General features: G+C 34.7%; 1 protein-coding gene across 1 annotated transcript in view; it reads right to left on the reverse strand.

Moving 5' to 3' along the window:
* The window catches only part of LOC137248777 (zinc finger protein 62-like), a 142,651-nt gene extending 122,156 nt beyond the window's left edge, over positions 1-20,495 (reverse strand). Inside the window, exons 1-5 of the mRNA XM_067779680.1 lie at positions 20,002-20,495; positions 19,849-19,941; positions 19,678-19,770; positions 13,180-13,480; positions 4,905-5,672 (exon numbers count right to left, since the gene is read on the reverse strand). Coding sequence (XP_067635781.1) covers positions 4,905-5,672; positions 13,180-13,480; positions 19,678-19,770; positions 19,849-19,941; positions 20,002-20,304 — 1,558 coding nt within the window. The 5' untranslated portion in view covers positions 20,305-20,495. The remainder of the gene's footprint in view (positions 1-4,904; positions 5,673-13,179; positions 13,481-19,677; positions 19,771-19,848; positions 19,942-20,001) is intronic.
* Between the last annotated feature and the right edge of the window lie 946 nt (positions 20,496-21,441).

Raw genomic sequence — 21,441 nt, forward strand, 5'->3', positions numbered from 1 at the left:
GTGCCATTAAAAAACCAAATTGCTTTTTATTTTATGCCTGGCGTGGTGCAAATTAATAACCAAAAAATTACCTTTTTTCAGAAATAACGGAGTTTAAATATTATTGAATAACGGAGCTACTGTGTATAACGGAGCAACAAGGAGATTTAAGAACTGTCGTGGTGCCAATTAAAAACCAAACTTTTTTTATATACATAACGGACTATAACGGGATAGTGAACAAACGTGGCAACAAGCCACATATTGATACAACACATAATTAGATAATTCTCGAAATGAAATTTAAAAACTGACGCGGTGTCATTTAAAAACGAAAATCGTTTCATATACATTTTGATCTGGCATTTTCGGTTTATTCGACGCCAATCACCCTCAACACATGAGGGATGAAAAAAAAAGAACTATGTATACAAAATTAAAGTCCTTTGAGTACCGCCGAAAAAAAGCTAAATTAGTATAAGCCTTTGGTATGAGAACATGGCTTACAAAAGTGAATGAAGAGTTCAAAGTTACATCAAGATCACGCAATTCGTTAACTGAAGCAAGAGCTATACTTGAGATATATATAGCCGAAAGAGCACTCATAGATTTAGAAAACGTCTTATGGAAACATCTAATAAGAATTAGTTTCATATTATTATGGAGAGCCTAGTCATCAAAATAAATTAAATCATCCTGCAAGAGCAATGCGTCTGATGCACATACGATCCTTCTATACAGTTTTAAGTCATCTGCACGAGCTATACTTGAGATATAAATATACTTATGCATAGGTATAAAAGCTTTAATCGGATAACGCTGGGACGTAATATTGTAATGGGGTCGATACATACTTGTGATTGTTGTTGTTGTTGTATTAACGATAAAGACAATCCCCGAAGGCTTTGGGAGTGTTGTCGATGTTGATGGTCCTTTGCCGGATATAGATCCGGTACGTTCCGGTAACAAAGCACCTTCTAGGTCATCCCACCCTCTCCATTGCTCTCCTTAAAAATGGGTCTTTGCTGATAGAGGGTATTGAATATGAGACGACGATATGGTGAACTGTTTGAAAAATAAGGTGATCACTTAGCTTTATAGCGAAAAAAAGCAAACAGCAACACGAGGTGGAAAACGAAAAACGACTGCAGTAGAAGAAGGGTTGTTTCCTTCCTTCCTGAAGCTAAAAACCAGTAATAGTAGGTAAAAAGTCCAAGTGCTATTATTGAACAGTGCTGTATGATGATATCCGTAGGCGAGGAGGATTCGATGCATTGTGACCTTTATTTAGATCTATTGTGCTTGAACTTTTAAGATCTAAAACTGTTTAGCTGCAGAGACAAACTCACGAGCTAAATAAAACGCATAGAAGCAAAGACTCTTTAAATACATATAAGATGGTGCATTGTAGAGTTCTAAAACTTTGTGGAAATTGTAGGACGGCTGTAAGAGGAATTCACTATACCTTTTGCTATGCTGTCCGCCTGATTCTTTAAGGCTTTATAACTCTGTAATTTATTTTGCTTTTGGAAAAATGACCTATTTGAAAATAAGCTGGCTGAAAAATATTGCCATAACAGCTTAAGTTAAATCAACAATTGAAAATCTGAGCCAAGCGATTTGTAAAACAAGCTAGTTTGTCTATTTCTTTCTTATTTGCTCGATAGCAGAAGGTATGTTGAATTCTTCTTACAGCCGTCCACCAATTTCCACAGTTTTAGAACTCTACAATGCACCATCTTATATTTAAAGAATCTTTGGTAATTATAGGAGGGGCTGCCCCCGAATTCCAACCTTCACTAATGCTAAATCCACCGCCAAAGATGTTAAAACAGTATCAAGTGCGCAGAAAAGCATGCAACATTTAGTACTACATGATCGCAAGGAATTACCGCTTAAGTCCCATGTAAAAGTATAGGAGTTTGGCTGTTATTCCTTGTGACCACATGGTATTAAACGTTGCATACTTTTCTGCGCACTTGATACTGTGTTCGATATTTTTGGCGATGGATTTTAAGCGTTAGCGAAGGTTTAAGTTTGTACGCTGAATACTTAATTAACGTGCTTTGATTTTGTAAACACTTTAGACATCACCCAGTGAGTTTACTAGCTGTTTACTGCTCTGGATCATAGAGAGACTAGAGAAGCAGAGTTCGTAATATTTTTGTACACATGAGTTGTGATAGGCCTCTTACTGAGAAAATACTCTTTTTCTATGCATACAACAAAGCGATTGCTTTAAAGTATTTTTGGTAATTCTTTATTTTAAATCTTAACTGCTAAAACTCGTCCAAAAACATCGGCAGAGGTGTTAAAAGACGCGTTTTGAACCTAGGACGACGAATCTGGAAGCGGAAATTTTAAATTTTATTTCTGTCAAAAGATATTTTCAAAAATCTGCCATGGAGCGCTCCGAAACGGGGGTGGGATCCATAGTACTTTTGCGCAGAACACCTTTCTGTATTGGCGGCCTTTTGCCGCTATTAACACCGGTTTGGAGATCAACAAAACTAAACACGCTCAAAACACTTTTATCCACAGCTTTTTTTGTGGGTACCACAAAATCATCAAAATTGCAACAATAATATTAAAATTTATTTTGTTTGCAAATATTTCTGGAAGAATTTCAATGTCCGCTTTCGGATTGATGGTCCCGAGTCCAAAGCGCGTCTTTGGACACCTCTGCCGATTTTTTTGGAAGAGTTTTAGCAGTTGTAAAGTAAAGAACTACCTAATTTTTAAGCGGTCTGCATTTTCCTTGAAAAGATCTATCGATACATATATAATTGACTTATTTTGTTTTATTGATTTTCCGACAGGGTGGATAAATGATGTATATTGCAACGATTTTCCGTCATCGCTTTTTAAATTTGGTTTTGAGATAAGAATCCCACAGATGAATACCAAAAATAAATCAAAGTTGCTATAAAAATGCAACAAATATAGTAGATTCTAACATGGCACATAGATTGGTCCAAATGAACCCTTCGGCTCCTCCACTGATTGCGCTTCCAAAAATCCACAATACGGACACGCCAATGAGGCCCATCATTAATTTTAAATCGGCACCATGTAACAAACTGTCCAAATATTTAAAAACGATATTAAAAGATACTCTGGAGCTTAAGAACGAATATGCAATAGCTAACACAACAGAGCTAATAGAGAAACTTGAGACCATAGAGCTAACAAAGAATAGCAAATTGGTAGCTTTTGACATAAAAGATTTATACCCATCAATACCACTATCGGAGACTTTGGACATAATTAGATCAACAATAATTCATAATACAAAAAACAAAGTGAAAAGTATGCAAATCACAAATACGCTAGGAATCAATTTCCGTCAAAACTATTTTCAATTCAACAATAAAATATACATACAAACAAACGGTCTTCGAATGGGAAGCCCCACATCAGCAATTCTTATGGAAGTGTTCATGCAAAATCTGGAAGAAAAGTACATACAGGAGCTGAAGTCTAAATTAGGCGTGTCATTTTATGCTAGATACGTGATTGACATAATATGCGTTTTAACTACAAATAACGAAGAGCTTGTACTGGAGTACCTCAACAAGCAACACTGAAATATAAAATTTACAATGGAAACCGAAAAAGACGGAGGAATCAACAATCTAGACCTCACGATAAATATTGATAGAGTTGACAAAAGATTTAACTATAACATATATAGAAAGCCAACGGCCACCGACACAATAACACATAATACCTCAAATCACCCCCAACAGCATAAAAATGCAGCATTAAGGCACTTGGTACATAGACTTGAAAGAACACCTCTTACACAAGAGGCATATAAGAGAGAGCTTGAGGTCATATATAATATCGCTGCAAACAACGGATATAAAAAAGCACTAGTAGATAAGCTCAGAAGGACAAATGGAGAATCAAAAAGAAATAATGAAAAGGAAAATAACAACACCGAGACGACTATGACATATACTGGAAAAGCAACATAAAAATTGGGAAACTTCTTTAAAAAATGCAACATTAACACAGCGTTCAAAACATCGAACAATCTAGGGCGGAAACTAAGATCTAACACTAACTCAGAGGATCCGTTTAGCAGCCGCGGCGTATACAAGCTTACCTGGGGATGCCAACATAGTTACATAGTACAGACAGGACGGCAAATAAGAACGAGGTTCAGAGAACATATTATAGGATACAACAAAAAAATACGGAATCCGAGCATTACACCCGAGTCTAACTTCGCGAATCACATGGTAAAGAATGAATGTTCCCCAGCAAACATCAATAAAACAGTTAGGGTTCTTCACACACAAGCAAAAGGCCGACATCTCAACGTACTCGAAAACATGGAAATCTACAAACAGAAAACATTCGACGGTATAATAATATACGAACAGATAAATACAATTTCTGACACAATATTTGAGCCTTTAAAACTTGTTTACAAGAAACAAAGTAACTTTTTTACAAGAAACAGGTACAACAGACAAACACACAACAACAAATAAACACAAAACAATTAACGCACCAAAAGAATTAACGCACCAAAACTACAAACCCACAAAGAAGGTCAGTAAAAACCACCCTCGTTTCTGAATGAACACACAGCACATACACATTACTAAATATACACAAGCATCAATTTTCAGAATACCTGCTCATGTACATACGAACTATAAATACAGGACAAATGACAATAACAGATCACAACGGAAATCGACACTGATGATGGCACAACGCCGAAACCGGTTTGTCTCAAAACCAAATTTGACAAGGGATGACGGAAATCGTTCCAATATACATCAACATATAAATTATTTAAGCTAAGGAGTATAGTTTGGACGTAAAAGGGGCGTGAAATACACAACTTGCCTATTTATACGAGCCATCGTTATACTGTTGTAAAAATAATTATACAATAATATACTTACAACAGAAAGAACATATTGTTTTTCTTAGCTGGTTTAATCTGTAGCCATGTCGTTTTTCGTGCGTTATTATAATTCTTGCCGGAACTTTTTTTTGGCAATATTTACATTCAACTAATGCATCACCATCATTTTCGGCTACACTTTCCTCTTGCGGGTTTGTTGAAGATTTTTCTTTGCTAACTACATCCGTCCGCTCTCCACTTGCAACATCCGTAGGGGCATTTTGGTCATTCGATTTAATGTTCCTCAATATGCTCTCCTTATGTTTGCTTTTCATGTGTCGTTTAAGAGTTTCATTCGATTTTAATTGCTTTTCACATATTGTACATTTGAATGCGATATCAAGCTCATCATTCTGCACTAAAAGTGCTTTTAAGCTCGTTAAGGACCGGTTATGTATACGTTTAACGTGTACTCTATAAGTAGCTTCTTTTTTAAAACTCATCGAACACAATGGACAATCAAATGTATGTTCCTGTACATGATTAGCTAATTCGCAAATCGACGAGAACAACTTTTGGCAACGTTCACATTGATAAGGATCATCTTCACTACGTGCAAGCAAGCGTAAACGTGGAAAGTATTTCAAGTAAACAGTATTATGCTTTTTTTGTAAATGTTTGGCGAGTTCGTACTTTGGAAGAGAGTTTCCGTTTTTGCACCAAGGGCAGCACATATCAGAATCAGTTTCATGTACAAGTTTTTTATGCAGTTCCATTTCTGCGGGAACTTCAAACACTTTGCAGCATGTATGACAGATAATCGTTTCTGTAAATAAATTATAACATTTTGGGTATTCTCATAAGTTTTTATGTACTACTGATACAGTTCATCTATACACATATATAAAATTCAAATTATGTATGTATGTATGTAGGTATAGATCGAGTCCTAAACGGATCGACCGATCACAACCAAATTTACACAACACACTAGAAACAATCCAAGGATGGTCATAGGCTAAAAATAATATCGATATATAAAAGGGGCGTGGCACCTCCCATGCAAAATTAATATTTGGTACCACATAACTCTGAAGGTATTCGTGCTAGAACATTGAAATTCAGTAAGGAGTTATGAGGCCAATCCCTAACACCCCCAAGAAAATGTGGGGTGGGGGAGAAGGGGGCGTGGCACCTTCCATATAAATGGAATTTTTCATTCTGCGTATCTCTCGATGTAGTAATGGTAGGATAATGAAAATTGGTAAGGAGCTATATGAGGTTAAGTCCTAACACCTCCAGTAAAATATGGAATTGGGGAAAAGGGGCGTGGCACCTTCCCTACAAATGGGATTTTTCAGAACTATGGCTGCCGTACAAACTTAGGTTATTATAACAGCTAAAGTTTGACTACAGAGTTGTTTGGCTGTTATTCCTTTTGGATGGTTAGTAATCTTCCGCCGTTAAAATTATTTGTTAACTTCAGTCTATCCGCATCTTCTATATATATATATATATAAAGTTAAAATTATGAATGTTTGTATGTAGGTATAAATCGGATTGCGTCCTAAACCGATCGGCCGATCACAACTAAGTTTGAATCACTCACTAGAAACCGTCCAATGATGGTCATAGGCTAAACATAACTTCAATAAAAAAAAAACTATTTATGAATTAAAAAAACAAAAAAAAAAAATAACAGGATTAGCCTGGTTTCATCGAGGGCAGTGCGGTGCCACAACGTCCGAGAAAATAAAGAAAAAATATATATAAAAAAGTGGGTGGCACCTACCATAAAATAGAATGTTTGATACAGCATAACTCGGGAAGTATTCATGCAAGAACATAATTTGAAATCCAGTAAAGAGTTAAATTGGATCAATCCCTAACACCATTAAGAAAATAAGGGGTGAGTAAGAAGGGGCGTGGCACCTCCCATACAAATGGAATAATGAAAATTGGTAAGGAGCTATATGACGTTAAGTCCTAACAACACCAGTAATATATGGAATTGAAAAAAAAAACAAGACAAATGGGACTTTCAGAACTATGCCTGCCTTAAAAACTTACGATTATTTCAACACGTAAAGTTTGATTGCAGAGTTGGGTTTGGCTGTTATTCCTTTAGCATTCTTTTATGTTATCTTTAGGGTTAGTATTTTTGGAGACGCCTGGAGGAACCTCTGTTTAATTTGATATTATTTGATGTAAGAGCAAAAAGAGAAATCACTATGGCAGTTGCGTTCTCAGATACCGCGGATACCCTTTATGTAGTGAATGTACCAGCTCCGCATTTAAATGACCACTGTCTGCAAACATCTGATACACCGATGTTCAACATAAGCAAACGGTCAGGCCAAAGTGGGTGTAAGCGATGTGTGCACCATGACTAATAAACAGTCGCTGCAAGTTTTAGACCGAACCCTTAAGAATTTAAGGTGTAATGATCATCCCAAAGGTTGTGTTTTCCTGTTACTTGCTGGAACAGGCGCAGTTAAAGTAAATGCGTGATTTTTCGTCTATAGACGGCTTTACGTACAAAAATTTACTCTCTTTAGAAATATGAGAGGGCATTTTGGCGGAAACACTTCAGCAGCAGCTTTTGCTAAACAACTTCTTGAAATTAATTATGGCAAAATTCCTATTTCTTTACTAACAGATTTGATTTCTTTTCCTGCAAGTTTTTGAGAAATTATGACATCACCTGAAGCTTTAACATCTAATGTTTCTTCCAAATATTGAATCTATCTTTACAAACTATAAATTGCTTTGAAAAAAGGCATTTAAGCACCTTGAAATGAGGATGTTAATATTACTAGAACCAAGACAATTTATCACTCTATTAACACGGTCGTGGAAGAGTCCCAATCTGTGCATATCCGATTGAGTTTATTAGCACTTTTGAGCTATCAGAAATTTCGCCTCATCGATTGATCCCTAAAAAAGGGCACATAATATCATAGTATTTATGCTTCGTTATTTCGATCCTCCACGCTTATGTAGTGAGACAAGGCTTTTCATCACAAAACTTTTACGGATGTCATTGAAGCAATTCATTTTATCGGAAAATTTCGAAAACAAAAAGGTTTAAAACCAAGGATACCATTGATGATACCGATAGATTTGTCTTTTCAATTTTAAATGCCACAAATTTCCTATCCCTATCAATGAAGCTCAAGGACGATAATTAGATGCGAATCAAGGGATTGATGAGCGCAATACAAACCTTTCTAGCTTCAGAGCTGCTCCAACTCAATTGTCAACCTCACCTGCGCGAGGGGTATCCTGTTACAAATATGAGTATATCATACAACAATAGTTATTAGCTGTAGCAGAAGTCAATCTTACCAACTCGTGTTTTACCCATAGCCAGTTACGCGTAGCCCGCATATTTTTATAGAAACGTGGGGTAAAGCCCACGGGCATAAGCTAGTACAGTAATACAGTTCGATAAATTAACGGTTAAAAGTAATTTAAAATTGAAGATGTCACATCTTGTCATGTCTGGGATGGGAACGAAATCAATGTCTGTTTATACTGCCACTTTCGTATGTGATTACGATATTATTGTTCTGGTTGAGACGTGGTTCAATGCTGATTTCTTTAATGAGAAATTTTTTGACACAAGCATTTTCACAGTGTTTCGCACGGATAGAGATAGTTTAGTTACCGATACTACGCGTAGTGGTGGTGTACTTATTGCTGTAAGAAATAATCTGAAAGCTGCCGTAGTTGCCTTAAAAAACCCGGATTCGCTGCTTGACCAGTTACAGTGGCTCACAGCTTATTTCATGCAGATGCACTATTAAATTATATTTTTCCTACGAAATTGTAGTTTAAAAAAAAAATACTTTATTTATTTTTTTTGCTTACAGTTTCACAACTTAAGAGTTAAAAAAAATAATTAAACATTTTACATCAAAGCTTATTTCCTGCAGTTTATTGTTTTCATAAAAATATATAAAAAATTAGTAAAGTTAAAAAGATTCAGTACTTTGTATGGAGTCCTTTAGCCTTAATTACAGCTTGCAGCCTTTGTGGCACTGATTCCACTAGCTTTTTTGTAATTTCTGGTCCGATTTTGTTCCACTCCTGCAAAATTGTGCTTTTCAGCTGTTGCTTATATGGTATGTGCAGATTTTTGTTCAATAAAGACCACAAATTCTCGATTACGTTCATGTCGAGTAACTGAGACGGTGGTTGCATTAAATGTGGGCCATTATCTTTTAGTATATTGAGGTACATAGTTTTGTCCATAATTCCTTCAACAAATACTAAATTTCCGACGCCAGCTGCTGACATACATGCCCATACCATTACACTGCAACCACCATGTTTCACAGTAGGCTTGATGTTATTTTTATGGAGCTCGGTATTGGGTTTCCGCCAAACGTATGTCATTCCATCTGAGCCGAAAATATTGAATTTTGACTCGTCAGAAAAAATTACCGTCTTCCAGTAATCGAAATCTTTCATTTCTAGCTCCCTGGCGAAGGAAACTCGGCTAAGCTGCTTACGAAAGGCTTCTTTCGTGCTACTCGACCATTGAAATCATGTTCACGTAGTGCGCGCCGCACTGTTTCGACACTAAATGACTTGCCCACATCTTGTTGAACTTCCATTGCCAACTTTGGGGCGGACTGCTTTGGTTTTCCTTTATTTTTCGTACAATTAAACGTTCTTAATATGTTAGTTTTTTAATAAGCTGATGCGGTCTGATGTGTGCTAGTGCAAGAAAAAAAGATAAACTGTTTCTCCCCTAAACTCCCTACGTTTCGCCAATCTCCTTGGCATCCTCATGGGCAGGATATTGAAAATGTTGGAAAAAATATAATATAAAAACAATAACAAACATTTTTTTTTTAAATTTGAGTCACTTATAATTTATCAATACCATCAATGTCAGGTACATTTGTCACTCTGACAAATTATGTTATGATAAATTATGTTATAAGTGACTCAAATTTAAAAAAAAATGTTTGTTATTGTTTAATGTTTATATATTATATTTTTTCCAACTTTTTCAATATCCTGCCCCTGAGGATTCCAAGGAGATTGGCGAAACGTAGGGAGTTAAGTGGGGAAAAAGTTTATCTTTTTTTCTTGCACTAGCGCACATCAGACCCCATCAGCTTATTAAAAAACTAACATAAAAAAAATCCATAAAGCGGTCAGCAAATAAATATCATAATAAACGTTCTTAATGTTCATTGAAAATTTTGTTTGGTGCATTTCGACCTTTATTTTGTATCCGATTTTCATGAACGAAGCGTTCAATTAAACCTTGCACTGTAGCATGGCTTAAATTAACTATTTCAGCTATTTTTCGTTGCGTTTTTCCGCTTTGGAATGTTTTCCGATCAATTCTCGCTGTTCGATCGTAGTTCGGTGACCCATTTTATGTAAATTTTTGTACTAATCACTTGACGAACGAAAACATACTAAGAGTTGCATAAAACGATAGTTGAACGCTAGTTACAAAAACTAGAAAAGCAAAATACCGTTAACTAACGACTAGTTGTCGCCACAACGCGAAATAAGCTGTGAGCAAAGATTTTGTTATGCGTCTGCATTTCATCCCTTCGTAGGACTGTATTTGCATGAATTCTGCTCAACTACTAAGATAAGTCAAGCATTTCACTAAATATATATATACATTCAAAATTTTTCAAAATTGTGACAATTTTTTACACTATAACAATCTACATACATTCTTGAATTCAAACTGCATGAAATAAGCTGCGAGCCACTGTATGTGTATCGAGCATTGGCCTGCAAACTATGCTCCACCTTTGCGTGTCTTATATTCCTCCTAATAGGCGTGACAAATTGTAATGTGTTCATGTTAATAATATTGTGAACTTGGATGTAAATAGTAATAATGCTCAGTTATGCGTTCTTGGAAATTATAACTTAAGCAAAATTGTATGGTCCTCAATAGATGATAAGACGCTCACTGCCAGTAATGTTAATAGTCCTCATGAGATCTATTTCATTGATGAATTGTTTAGTTTACAACTCTTACAAATTAATTGTTTTGCTAATGATCGCAATAGAATTTTGGATCTAATTTTTTTATCAAGTGACTTAAGGTATTGGATATCTAAATCTGAAACTCCTTTATCAATTACTGATAAGCATCATGTGCCGATTGTATTGGAACTTGAGTTCTATGAATTTGCCTACGTAAGAAACGACAATGTTTAAAATTTTAATTTTAGTCAGGGTGACTTTGGTTGGATAAATAGCCATATTTCATCCCTGGACTGGGTTTCGTTATTCAAAGGCTGCAGCCTTTCAGAATGCTTTGCTTTGTTTAAGGATATAATATCAGTTATTTTAATACGTTATATCACTAGATACTGTAGAAGTACATTTAAACTACCGTGGCATAATAGTAGATTAAAAAAAACTCAAGAACTTGCGAAATAACTATTCAATAGAACTGGTATTGCGCACTATAAGTCATTACAGGAGAAAGATATGAGGGATTTCAATTGTTTGAAAACATTTCTTTATAGAAATTACATTCTGGGGTTTGAATCCAACATAAGGTTGAATCCAAAGGCTTTTTGGAATTTCATCAATTCTAAGCGAGCAACTTCGTATATTCCGGCTGCGATGTTTTACAATGACTTGACCTCCAATCCTTCACAAGAGGCAGCAACTTATTTGCTGATTTTTTCAAGTCAAATTTTGTTGCTGACTCTTCTGATGATAATTTAGGAGGTATTCACTTGTCAAATTCCTTAGATTTTGGATCTCCGGCAATTTCCGAAGCTGACATTTCTACGTCTATAATTGGATGAAAAAATTCAAAGCTTGTTGACGCTCATTGGGATATCCATATTTTACTTAAGCAATGCATATATTCGATTTGCGAGCACTTAGGCTTATTATTCAATCTCTCACTGAAGCTAGGCATATTTTTAGATGATTGGAAGGTAGCATTTGTCACCCCCACATTTAAAGCAGGCGATAAATGTGATACTTCAAACTATCGCCCAATTTCCAAGCTATCTAATATTACTAAAGTATTTGAGAGTATTGTAAGGAGTAAACTCGCTTTTGCGTTTAAACCGTATATCTTTCTCTCGCAACATGGTTTTGCACCTGGTAAGCCAACAGTTACTAACCTCTTGGTATTTTCGAATTATTGCATTTCGTCGTTTATTAAGGGGGGCCAGGAGGATGCTATCTACACTGATATATCAAAAGAATCTGATAGAGTTAGTCATAATTTGCTACTGAGTAAGTTATCCTCGCTGGGTGTGCATATTCAGTTTCTTGATTGGATCAAATATTATCTTGCCAATAGGGTTAATTTTGTTGTTATTGACGATGCGAAATCACCTCCTTACATTGCTACTTGGGGGGTACCCCAAGTTAGTATACTTTGACCTTTATTATTTTTAATATTTATTAATGGTGCCAGTTCTTGTTTTAAGTTCTGTCATCATCTTTTCTATGCCGACGATTTGAAGATTTCAACTTCATTTCAGCTTCTCTTTCACAATGCATCTTAACTTTATTATACCTAAGGCTTATGCCGCTCTTGCTTTATAAAACGGAATAGTTGTGAGTTTAAGGATCCATACACGAAAAAAACCCGTATTATGCTTCTACGCTATCCATTCGAATAGACTTGAATGTGTTCAAAAAAGGTTCCTGCACTTTGCTTTGTTCCAATTAAGGTTTGACTTGCCTATTCCGTCATATATTTCGCGATGTAGATTGATTGATATACAAACTCTTGAGGTTAGAAGGACAATTTCTGGACTCTTGTTCCTGCATGGCCTACTCAATGGGAATATTGATTGCCCTCCTTTGCTAGAACTCATAAAGCTTAATGTTCCATGTAGATCTTTACGTTACTCTGACCTCTTTATATTGAATATTGTAGGCGTAATTATGCTCAGTATAGCCAATAACTCGAATGCTAAAATAATAAAATTCATGTGGATATTCTTTCCAATTTTTCTATTTTTAAGTCCCTGCTTGTTTAAAGTTTTTTTATAATTGTAAGTCAAGTTTTGTTGTACTGTTATTATTGTTATCTACTCTGTAAGGTTTTGTAATACCATAGACTAAATAAATATAAATAAATAAATTATAATTCTGTTTACAGCAAAATTAACTGCAGTTATATACCAAATTTACTGAAATGCAAGTGGTTATTGAAGGTAATACATTGATTTATAGCTACTCAACTGTCAGGCAAACTTCAGCGCCAGAAGGGATTTAAAGTTTTGAAAAATGTGTGGCTCGGCTCTGATCAATTTTATATATAAATAAGTTATAGCTTAAATTTATTTAAATTAAGTTTAGCTTACCTTTATGCATTGTAAATATATGAGCTTTTAATTTATTTTTTGTTCCACATTCGTAACTGCAATGATCACAGGTGTTCCTGTGTTTTGTTTTGTGGCTTTCTCTATTATCCTCATTATCATCATGCTTCGGTTCCTTAGATTGGCGTCCGTCGAAGTTCTCGTGGATTTCATAAGAATGTTCTAGCTTTATTTCTTTTTTTAGAGAGTTTAATTCACTCTCCTCCTTTTTTATTGTAAAATGTTTATTTTTGCTATAACCTGGGGCAGATAACGGGTCGATTATGGATGTAAAATCATTATTCTATTAAACAAAGAGAAATTAAGTTGTATTCAATAATATAAATGCAGTTTTAGTTTTGCAAATTGCGTACTGGTTTAAAACCTTTTTTGGTATATTTGCAAGAACAGTAATAACAAGTAAAGGTGTCTCAGTTCGGGTGGGTGTAACCGAACATTATATACTCAGCGTGAGCTTCAATTGCACATTTCATTTCAGACAAATTACTTTTCTACATAACGCGTGGCACCACCCGTTTAAAAAAAATTCTCCCCATTTCCTCTTACAATAAAACTTGATAAGTTTGGTGAAACTAGCAAAGTAGTGACAGGTGATGTACCAGCATTAATAAAGTGCCTTTCTTGTGAGATGCAATTATATTTAATTTAAATAAAAAGGTGAAAATATATTTTGCTTGTGCAGTTTTGTGTAACTGTTAAGCAGAAAATGGAAGAGTGCGGGAAATGTCGCAAAAAAATAAGAGGGGAAACAGGTGTAAGATGTGAGGGTGTGTGTGGTAAGGTTTACCATAAAAACATTGCGTGTGCATCTATCGATGATTATGGCCTTAATTGTTTGCAAGGTTGTAAACTTTTAAGATTTATTTGTGATGATTGCATGACTTATGTTTCCAATGTTGATGAGGCTTTAAGGGAAATCTTGGCTATTTCAGAGGTAAACAAAGTAAATTTGAAAGAGCAAAAAAGCGAAATTGAAAAAAAATGTTGAGTGAGCATAAAAGGGAAATAAGCTCTTCCATAACTCACAACGAAAGAGAGATGAAAATAATAGTAGAAAAAATCTATAAGGTGAACTCAGAAAAACTAGAGTTAATGAAAAAAATAGAATGCTTGTGCTTAGAAAATAAGGATAAACTAAGTTAGTACACCGAATGAGGCGTTCAATAAGAAAAAGGATGAAATTATTAATGAAGTTAAAAAGGTTGCTAATATCCCTAATGAGGCATTTAATAAACTGAAAGAGGAAATTATAAAAGAGGTTAAGAAGGCTGCAAATCAGAATAAAGGTTTTGATGGTGGAAATGTTTCTACATATGCCACTGTTACAAAAGGCATCCCTCCAATTGTTATTAAGCCCAAAGTGAAACAAGCCATTGAGAAAACAAAAACGGATCTAAACAAAATAGATCCATCCCATTTAAATATAGGAAGGGTACAAAACAAAAACAATGGCACGATAATTATAAGCGCTAATACAGCAGGCGACAAGGACAAAATTAGAGATACGCTAACAGAAAAGTTGGATAAAAATGTGTATAATATAGCTGAGCCAAAAGTGTATTTTCGTACAGTTATGGTAGCTAATATTAGTGCAGAGCATACCGAGAGCGAAATAGTTAGCCGGATCCTTGCGCAGAATGATACACTGAGGGAAGCTAAAATGAAATGTATTACAATTAAACGCGCTAAAAAAGAAAATAGAGGACAACATATCAATGCAGCTATAGAAATAGAGCATAAATATTATGAGGCCATCATGAGACATAAGAAATTTAATGTTGGATGGGATCGCTGCCCAGTTTATGACGGTCAAACTGTAAAAAGGTGCTACAAATGTTTAGGGTTTAACCACATAGCTGCCAATTGCACTCTGAAACAGAGATGTAGTAAATGTCTGGGAGAACATGGGGCAGAAAACTGCCAGGAGAACATGCCCATTAATAAATGTGGTAATTGCGTAGATGCCAATAATCAATTAGGTTTTAAGCTCAATATAGACCATAACATAATGAGCCATGACTGCCCAGTTTATCAAAGGAAGCTTAAACTGGAAAAACAACGAGTTGGTTTTTAGCAACCAAGACGTACAAGCCCAGTAATAAATGTTTTTGATTTGAAATGTATCTACTTGAATATTTGTAGTTTGTTAGCAAATAAAGCAGAGCTCGAAAAAATGATAGGAGAAGTGGATCCGGACATTGTTTTATGCTCAGAAACACGTATAACTTCAGATATTCTTGATTCTGAAATTACATTAATTCGCTGCGACTCTCATAGTAGACATACGGGAGGGGTCGTTTTATTACTGAAAAAGGAAATCAAGTACAAAGTCAGGTTTAATCGCTCAATTGATAGAAATGTATGGTGTGCTATAGTAAAATTAAAGCAAGTGGACATTAAGTGGCAAATAGGTGTGTTGTACCATTCCCCAAGCTCTAGTGACAGTGAATTTTTAAATCACGTAGAGAGTATTTTATCAGAAGTATTAGAATCAGGTACGAATTCCCTTCTAGTTGGAGATTTCAATATAAACTTAAATATTAACTCTTCGAGTAGCTACAAACTGAATGAAATTAGGTTTTAAGCGTAGCGCTATGAAACAAAAAATAAATTTCAATACAAGAGTCTCGGAAACTTCTCAAACAAAAATAGATTTATTATATGCAAAAGCTGATATACTGTCATGTGTAAATCTTGAAGACCACAGAATATCCGATCACGAAACTATTTCATTTGCTATAAAAGTAAGTAATTCAAACCCGTTACGAAGAGCCATTTCATCAACATCCTGGGAGAATTATTCTGCCGATAACTTGACCACTCTACTGAGGAATTGCGATCTCAGTTTAATAAGAAGCATGAATGTCAACGACATGGTCAACTATATAAATACTTGTTTACTAGATTGTATGGGAGTACTAACGTTTGAAAAAACAGTACGGTAAAGTTAAGAAATAAATGGTATGACCAAGAATTGGCAGAATTGAATAAACTAAAATACCGGTTGCACTCACAAGCTAGAGCAACGGCTGACTATACCGAATATAACATGGTCGCGAAGTACTACAAAAAACTAATCAAATTTAAAAAGATTAAATACATGGAGAATAATATTGATATCAATAGTTCAGATAGCAAGCTAATGTGGAAGCATCTTAAGCATGCTGCAAACTTAACGGGGCCACAAGAAAATATCTTGATGGTGATCGTAAAAGGTGTGACATATGATACACCTCGCCATATTGCTGAAGCATTAACTCCTTCTTTATAGATAGCATTGTTGATATAAACAGAGAAATTGAAGTTGTTCAACGTCAGAGCGACTTCCAATTTACAGCTAGGTCATGTTTAAAATTCGAAGAAATTACGGTTGAGGATGTTACACGTATAGCAAAAAGGTTCAAAAATAAAACTGGGGGGAAAAATTTACTTTCAGAAGGTGTAATTAAAGATTCGGTATCGTGCATGGGTTTCTTCTATGCAACCGCTATAAACAAATCCATGACTACTGGAATAGTGCCAGACATGTGGAAAATTTCGACAATAGTACCAATTAGGAAAGTAAAAGGTTCAATAATGGCAGAAGAACTAAGGCCGATAAATACATTGCCGAACATAGAAAAAATTCTAGAAATTGTAATAAAAAATCAACTGCTTAATTACTTAGAAAATAAGAAAATCTTTATAAAGGGACAATCCGATTTCCGAGAAAGGCACTCTTGCGAGACGGCCTTAAATTACGTCATATCTAGCTGGAAGGAAGAGCTGAGCCTGTAAAACATATAGTATGGGTTTTCATTGACCTGAAAAGAGCGTTCGAAACAATTGATAGGAATATAATGCTCGATAAACTACAAAAAATTGGTATTAGGGAAAATGAATTGCAGTGGTTTAGAAGCTTCTTATCAGACCGGAAACAAAGAACAACCATCGAGTCAGTAGTCTCATCCGAGGCAGAAGTGGACATAGGTTTACGACAAGGGTCGGTATTAGCACCAATCCTGTTCAACATTTACATAAACGATATATCATCAGCACTGAAATATAGTAAAATCAGGTTGTTTGCAGATGATGCGCTACTTGAAGTAAATGAAACGGACATTTCAATAGCAAGGAGCAAAATGCAAGAAGATTTGGACTCATTGTATAGATGGCTTTGCATTAATAAACTCGAGCTTAACGATAACAAAACTAAGTTCATGGTTTTATCTAGGACGACCAATAAAGAATCAATTTAGTTCTAAAAATAATGAGCATTGAGAATGTCAAAATATTTAAGTACTTAGGGATCCTGATTGACAATAAACTGAGGTTTACGGATCATATTGATTATATTGTTGCCAAAATGGGCAAAAAAATTGGATTTTGGAAGAGATCGTGTAAACTTATTATTAAGAAATATAAGTTGAAAGTATATAGATCCATCATAGAACCGCACTTCTTATATTGCCCTACAATATTCTTTATTGCCAATGAAACACAAGTAGACAGGTTACAAATTATGCAAAACAAAGCTATGAGATTTATATTGAAAGTGAGGTACGACACTTCCATAAAGAGTATGCTTGATGCACTAAACTGGTTGAGTGTGAAACAGTTGATATTTTATCATAGTATGAAATTTGTATTTTATATCAAGCATGGTAAATTACCAGCCTACCTAAGTGAAAAACTTGTTTATGTGAATGAAACCCATTCTTACATAATCAGGGAAAATAATAATTTTAGATTACCTCTTCTCAAAACAGAAATAGACAAGCAAAATATATTTTACAAAGGCCTGAAATGTTTTAATGAACTACCTAATCATGTTAAAAATTGTGAAAACTTAAACACCTTCAAAAAAAGTTTATTAGAATATTGCAAAACCCTTCCAATAAGATAAAATATTTTGTATCTGTATTTCATGTTACTGATCCTTGAGCGTACATGGAGTAAGGCAGGATTGAGAACACGTCCTTCCAACCTCCCAATGAGATGACTCCAAGACTCGCCCGTTGGGACCACCAGTTCCCGTGCTGATCGGAATCTCATGCATTCCGACACCCCAAACGCTAGAAATCCTATTATTATTAAAATATATTTATAATTTGTAATAATCCTAAGTTATAGGCTTAAAACGCCGTAATAATAAATAAATAATAATAATAATAATAATAAGTGAAATATCATTGATTCAAAACTATTTTTTGCTTAGTTATAGCTTATTATTCTAGTCTTCGACCCTTTTAAACTTGTTTTATATGAAAAAGGGTGTGGTCTTTAACCGATCCCGTCCATTTTTACTAGAAATATTTTCTGCTATAAGGAAAATATGTGTACCCAATTTTTTTACGATCCGTTAATTTTTCTTCGAGTTATGGCTCCCGAAACTTAGAAAATTGCTTAGTCATAAAAGGGGCGGTGACACCCATTTTCAAAAATTTTAGTGTTCTCCAATTTAATGTTATAATTAAGTAAAACTGTTAAAAAGTAAAATTCTATTGATACAAAGCTCTTTTTCGCTAAGATATAGCTTATTATTTTCGTCTACGATCCTTTTAAAAATCTTTTATATAAAAGTAGGCGTGGTCTTTCACCGATCTCGTCCATTTTTTCTAGAAATATTTCCTGCTTTAGGGAAAATTTGTGTACCCAATTTTATTACGATCCGTTAATTTTTCTTCGAGTTATGGCTCCCGAAACATAGAAAATTGCTTAGTCATAAAAGGGGCGGTGCCACGCCCATTTTTTACATTTGAAGTTTTTCCTATTTATTGCTATAAATCCACGTGGGAAATGATATACCATTGATATAAAGCTCTTTTTTGCAAAGGTATAGCTTATTTTATTCGTCCACGACCCTTTTAAAAATCTTTTATATAAAAGTGGGCGTGGTCCTTAACCGATTTCGTTAATTTTTCTTCAAAGCATTCCTTATAGTAAAGGCAACCTCTCTGCCGAATTTTGTTACGATAGGTTTAACGATTTTTGATTTGTGATTAATAATATTTGTAAAATTGACTATCATAAGTGGGCCCATTTTCAAACATGTTTTCGAATTTGTATCAAAAGTCTCAATATCAGTCCACACGTCAAACTTCAACATTCTAGGTGTACTATTTACTAAATAATCAGGTTTTTGTGTTTCCCAAAATGTTATATATATAAAAAGTAGGCGTGGTTATCATCCGATTTCGCGCAATTTCAATACCAATCTATTCTAGGTCCAGATAAGCTCGTGGCCCAAATTTGGTGAAGATATCTCAATATTTTCTCAAGTTATCGTGTTAACGGACAGACGGACGGATATGGCTCAATCAAATTTTTTTCCATACTGATGATATTGATATATGGAAGTCTATACCTATCTATCTCGATTCCTTTATACCTGTACAACCAACCGTTACGCAATCAAAGTTTATATACTCTGTGTGCAAAGCACGCTGAGTATAAAAATTCAAAATATTGTGTTTGAATAGGTTCATTTATATCTTTTACCTCTAATATCTTAGATGTCTCTCTTGTTGCATAGTCGGAACGTTCATTTTTCGGCGAAAAATTTGTGAGATCAAATGCACCGGTTTCAAGGTCCTAATGTGATATAATATGCACCAATTTAACTGTATTCACTGTGTATGTACATATGTATGTATAGAAAATTTTGTTTACCTCTAACTCCGTTGACTGCTCAGGATAATACACACATGTTGTTTCTCTTTTCGGTGCCACATGAAGTAGTTGAAACGTGGAGGCTTCAATATTCTAATCATAAAAGGTATAGACATTATAGATTTCGACGATATTAGTTTAGTGTTATAATACCTCTAATACATCAGATTGATTCGCAGCACGAAGTGAAATAAATTCCCCATTATGTTTTGCTAGTGTCAAAACCTGTCTCAGTTTTGCGTCTGACCTATGCGCCTCTTTTCTAAAATTGTATGCTTGTTGAAGAATTTGCGTGCAATTCCTACATAAAGTTTTTGGGAGTTTATCTTCAACAGTTGCTTTTAGCTGCGTACAATCGTTGAAATAATCGTATAAGGTTTTCCCATCTGTTGATACTACGTAGCTCATGTCCATTGCATCTTCGCAATGAAATCTCATACAGACACGGCATTGCATTTTGTAAGCTGATTTATTTATTTTAATTGATTCGGGATAAATAATCGACTAAAATATATATAAACTGTTTTGGACAGATAGTCAGAATAAAATACAATTGCTTCAAAACTTAGGGACGGTTTTTCAATATTTGTTGCTATGGAGCTTTCGTTTATTGCAAAATAATTTAAAATCATTGTAAATTTTACTAAGTAGCGCAACTAACAGCTGATCGGAGAAAATTCGCACATTCACACGCACAGTTCTCGACTCAGTTTCAAAAAAACACTTTAGATTATTTAATTCAAATTTTAAAGTGAGATAATCCTTGCCAATTAATGTATACAGAATATATATGGCGTTTTTGTTGTTATTAAAGCAATAGTTTTATTTATATTCAAGCTTTTATCATTTTTTTTTTTAACTTTGAAAAAACTCCGAACACCATTCCTTCATTATATGACATTCGACTGCCTAGTCCACTGCCTTCCACTCTATTCGCAACATAACCTCTACTTAAGCTGCCAAACTATATAGTAAACAATGTTTAAAATATATCTACTATAAATACAAAAGGTTTCGTAGCAATGGAAAAAAAGCACGGAGTGTCATCTTTGCACGGAGTCCACTCAGCTGACAGCAAACCCCATAAGAACACTATCGGTTAGTTACAGCCGTGACACATATTCAATTTTTCATATAGATGAGTTTAACACAAGCTTATGCATTATGAGTAGATTGCACGTATTTTTATGGAGAACGGTAGAATGAGCGACACTGGCGCCATCTAATATTGAAATGTAGCCATCTGCCAAATTTTGTTCCAAGCAAAGCATAACAAGAAGAATTTGACATTTGCTTTGGCTAAGGGTGTTGGCACACTTTGCAAGTGAAATTATTTTTCCCACTGGTTGGTAAATTTTATAACATTTTTCGCAATTAAAAACTGCAATAGCTGTGTTTTTTACTTCTATATACGTTTACGCTTAAACTTTATATGGACTGCTAAGCGACAAACTTTAAATACACCTCTGAAATTGCTGCGCATAAAATGTGTCCTACTAAATTTCAATACGCATTATACTCAGATGTAGCTGAAATATGTGTCTTTGTTTCACCCTCTACACTATTTCTATGTGTGTCCACAATTCATCGCAA

This window comes from Eurosta solidaginis, chromosome 4 (assembly GCF_040869045.1).
Source record: "Eurosta solidaginis isolate ZX-2024a chromosome 4, ASM4086904v1, whole genome shotgun sequence".
Taxonomy (NCBI): domain Eukaryota; kingdom Metazoa; phylum Arthropoda; class Insecta; order Diptera; family Tephritidae; genus Eurosta; species Eurosta solidaginis.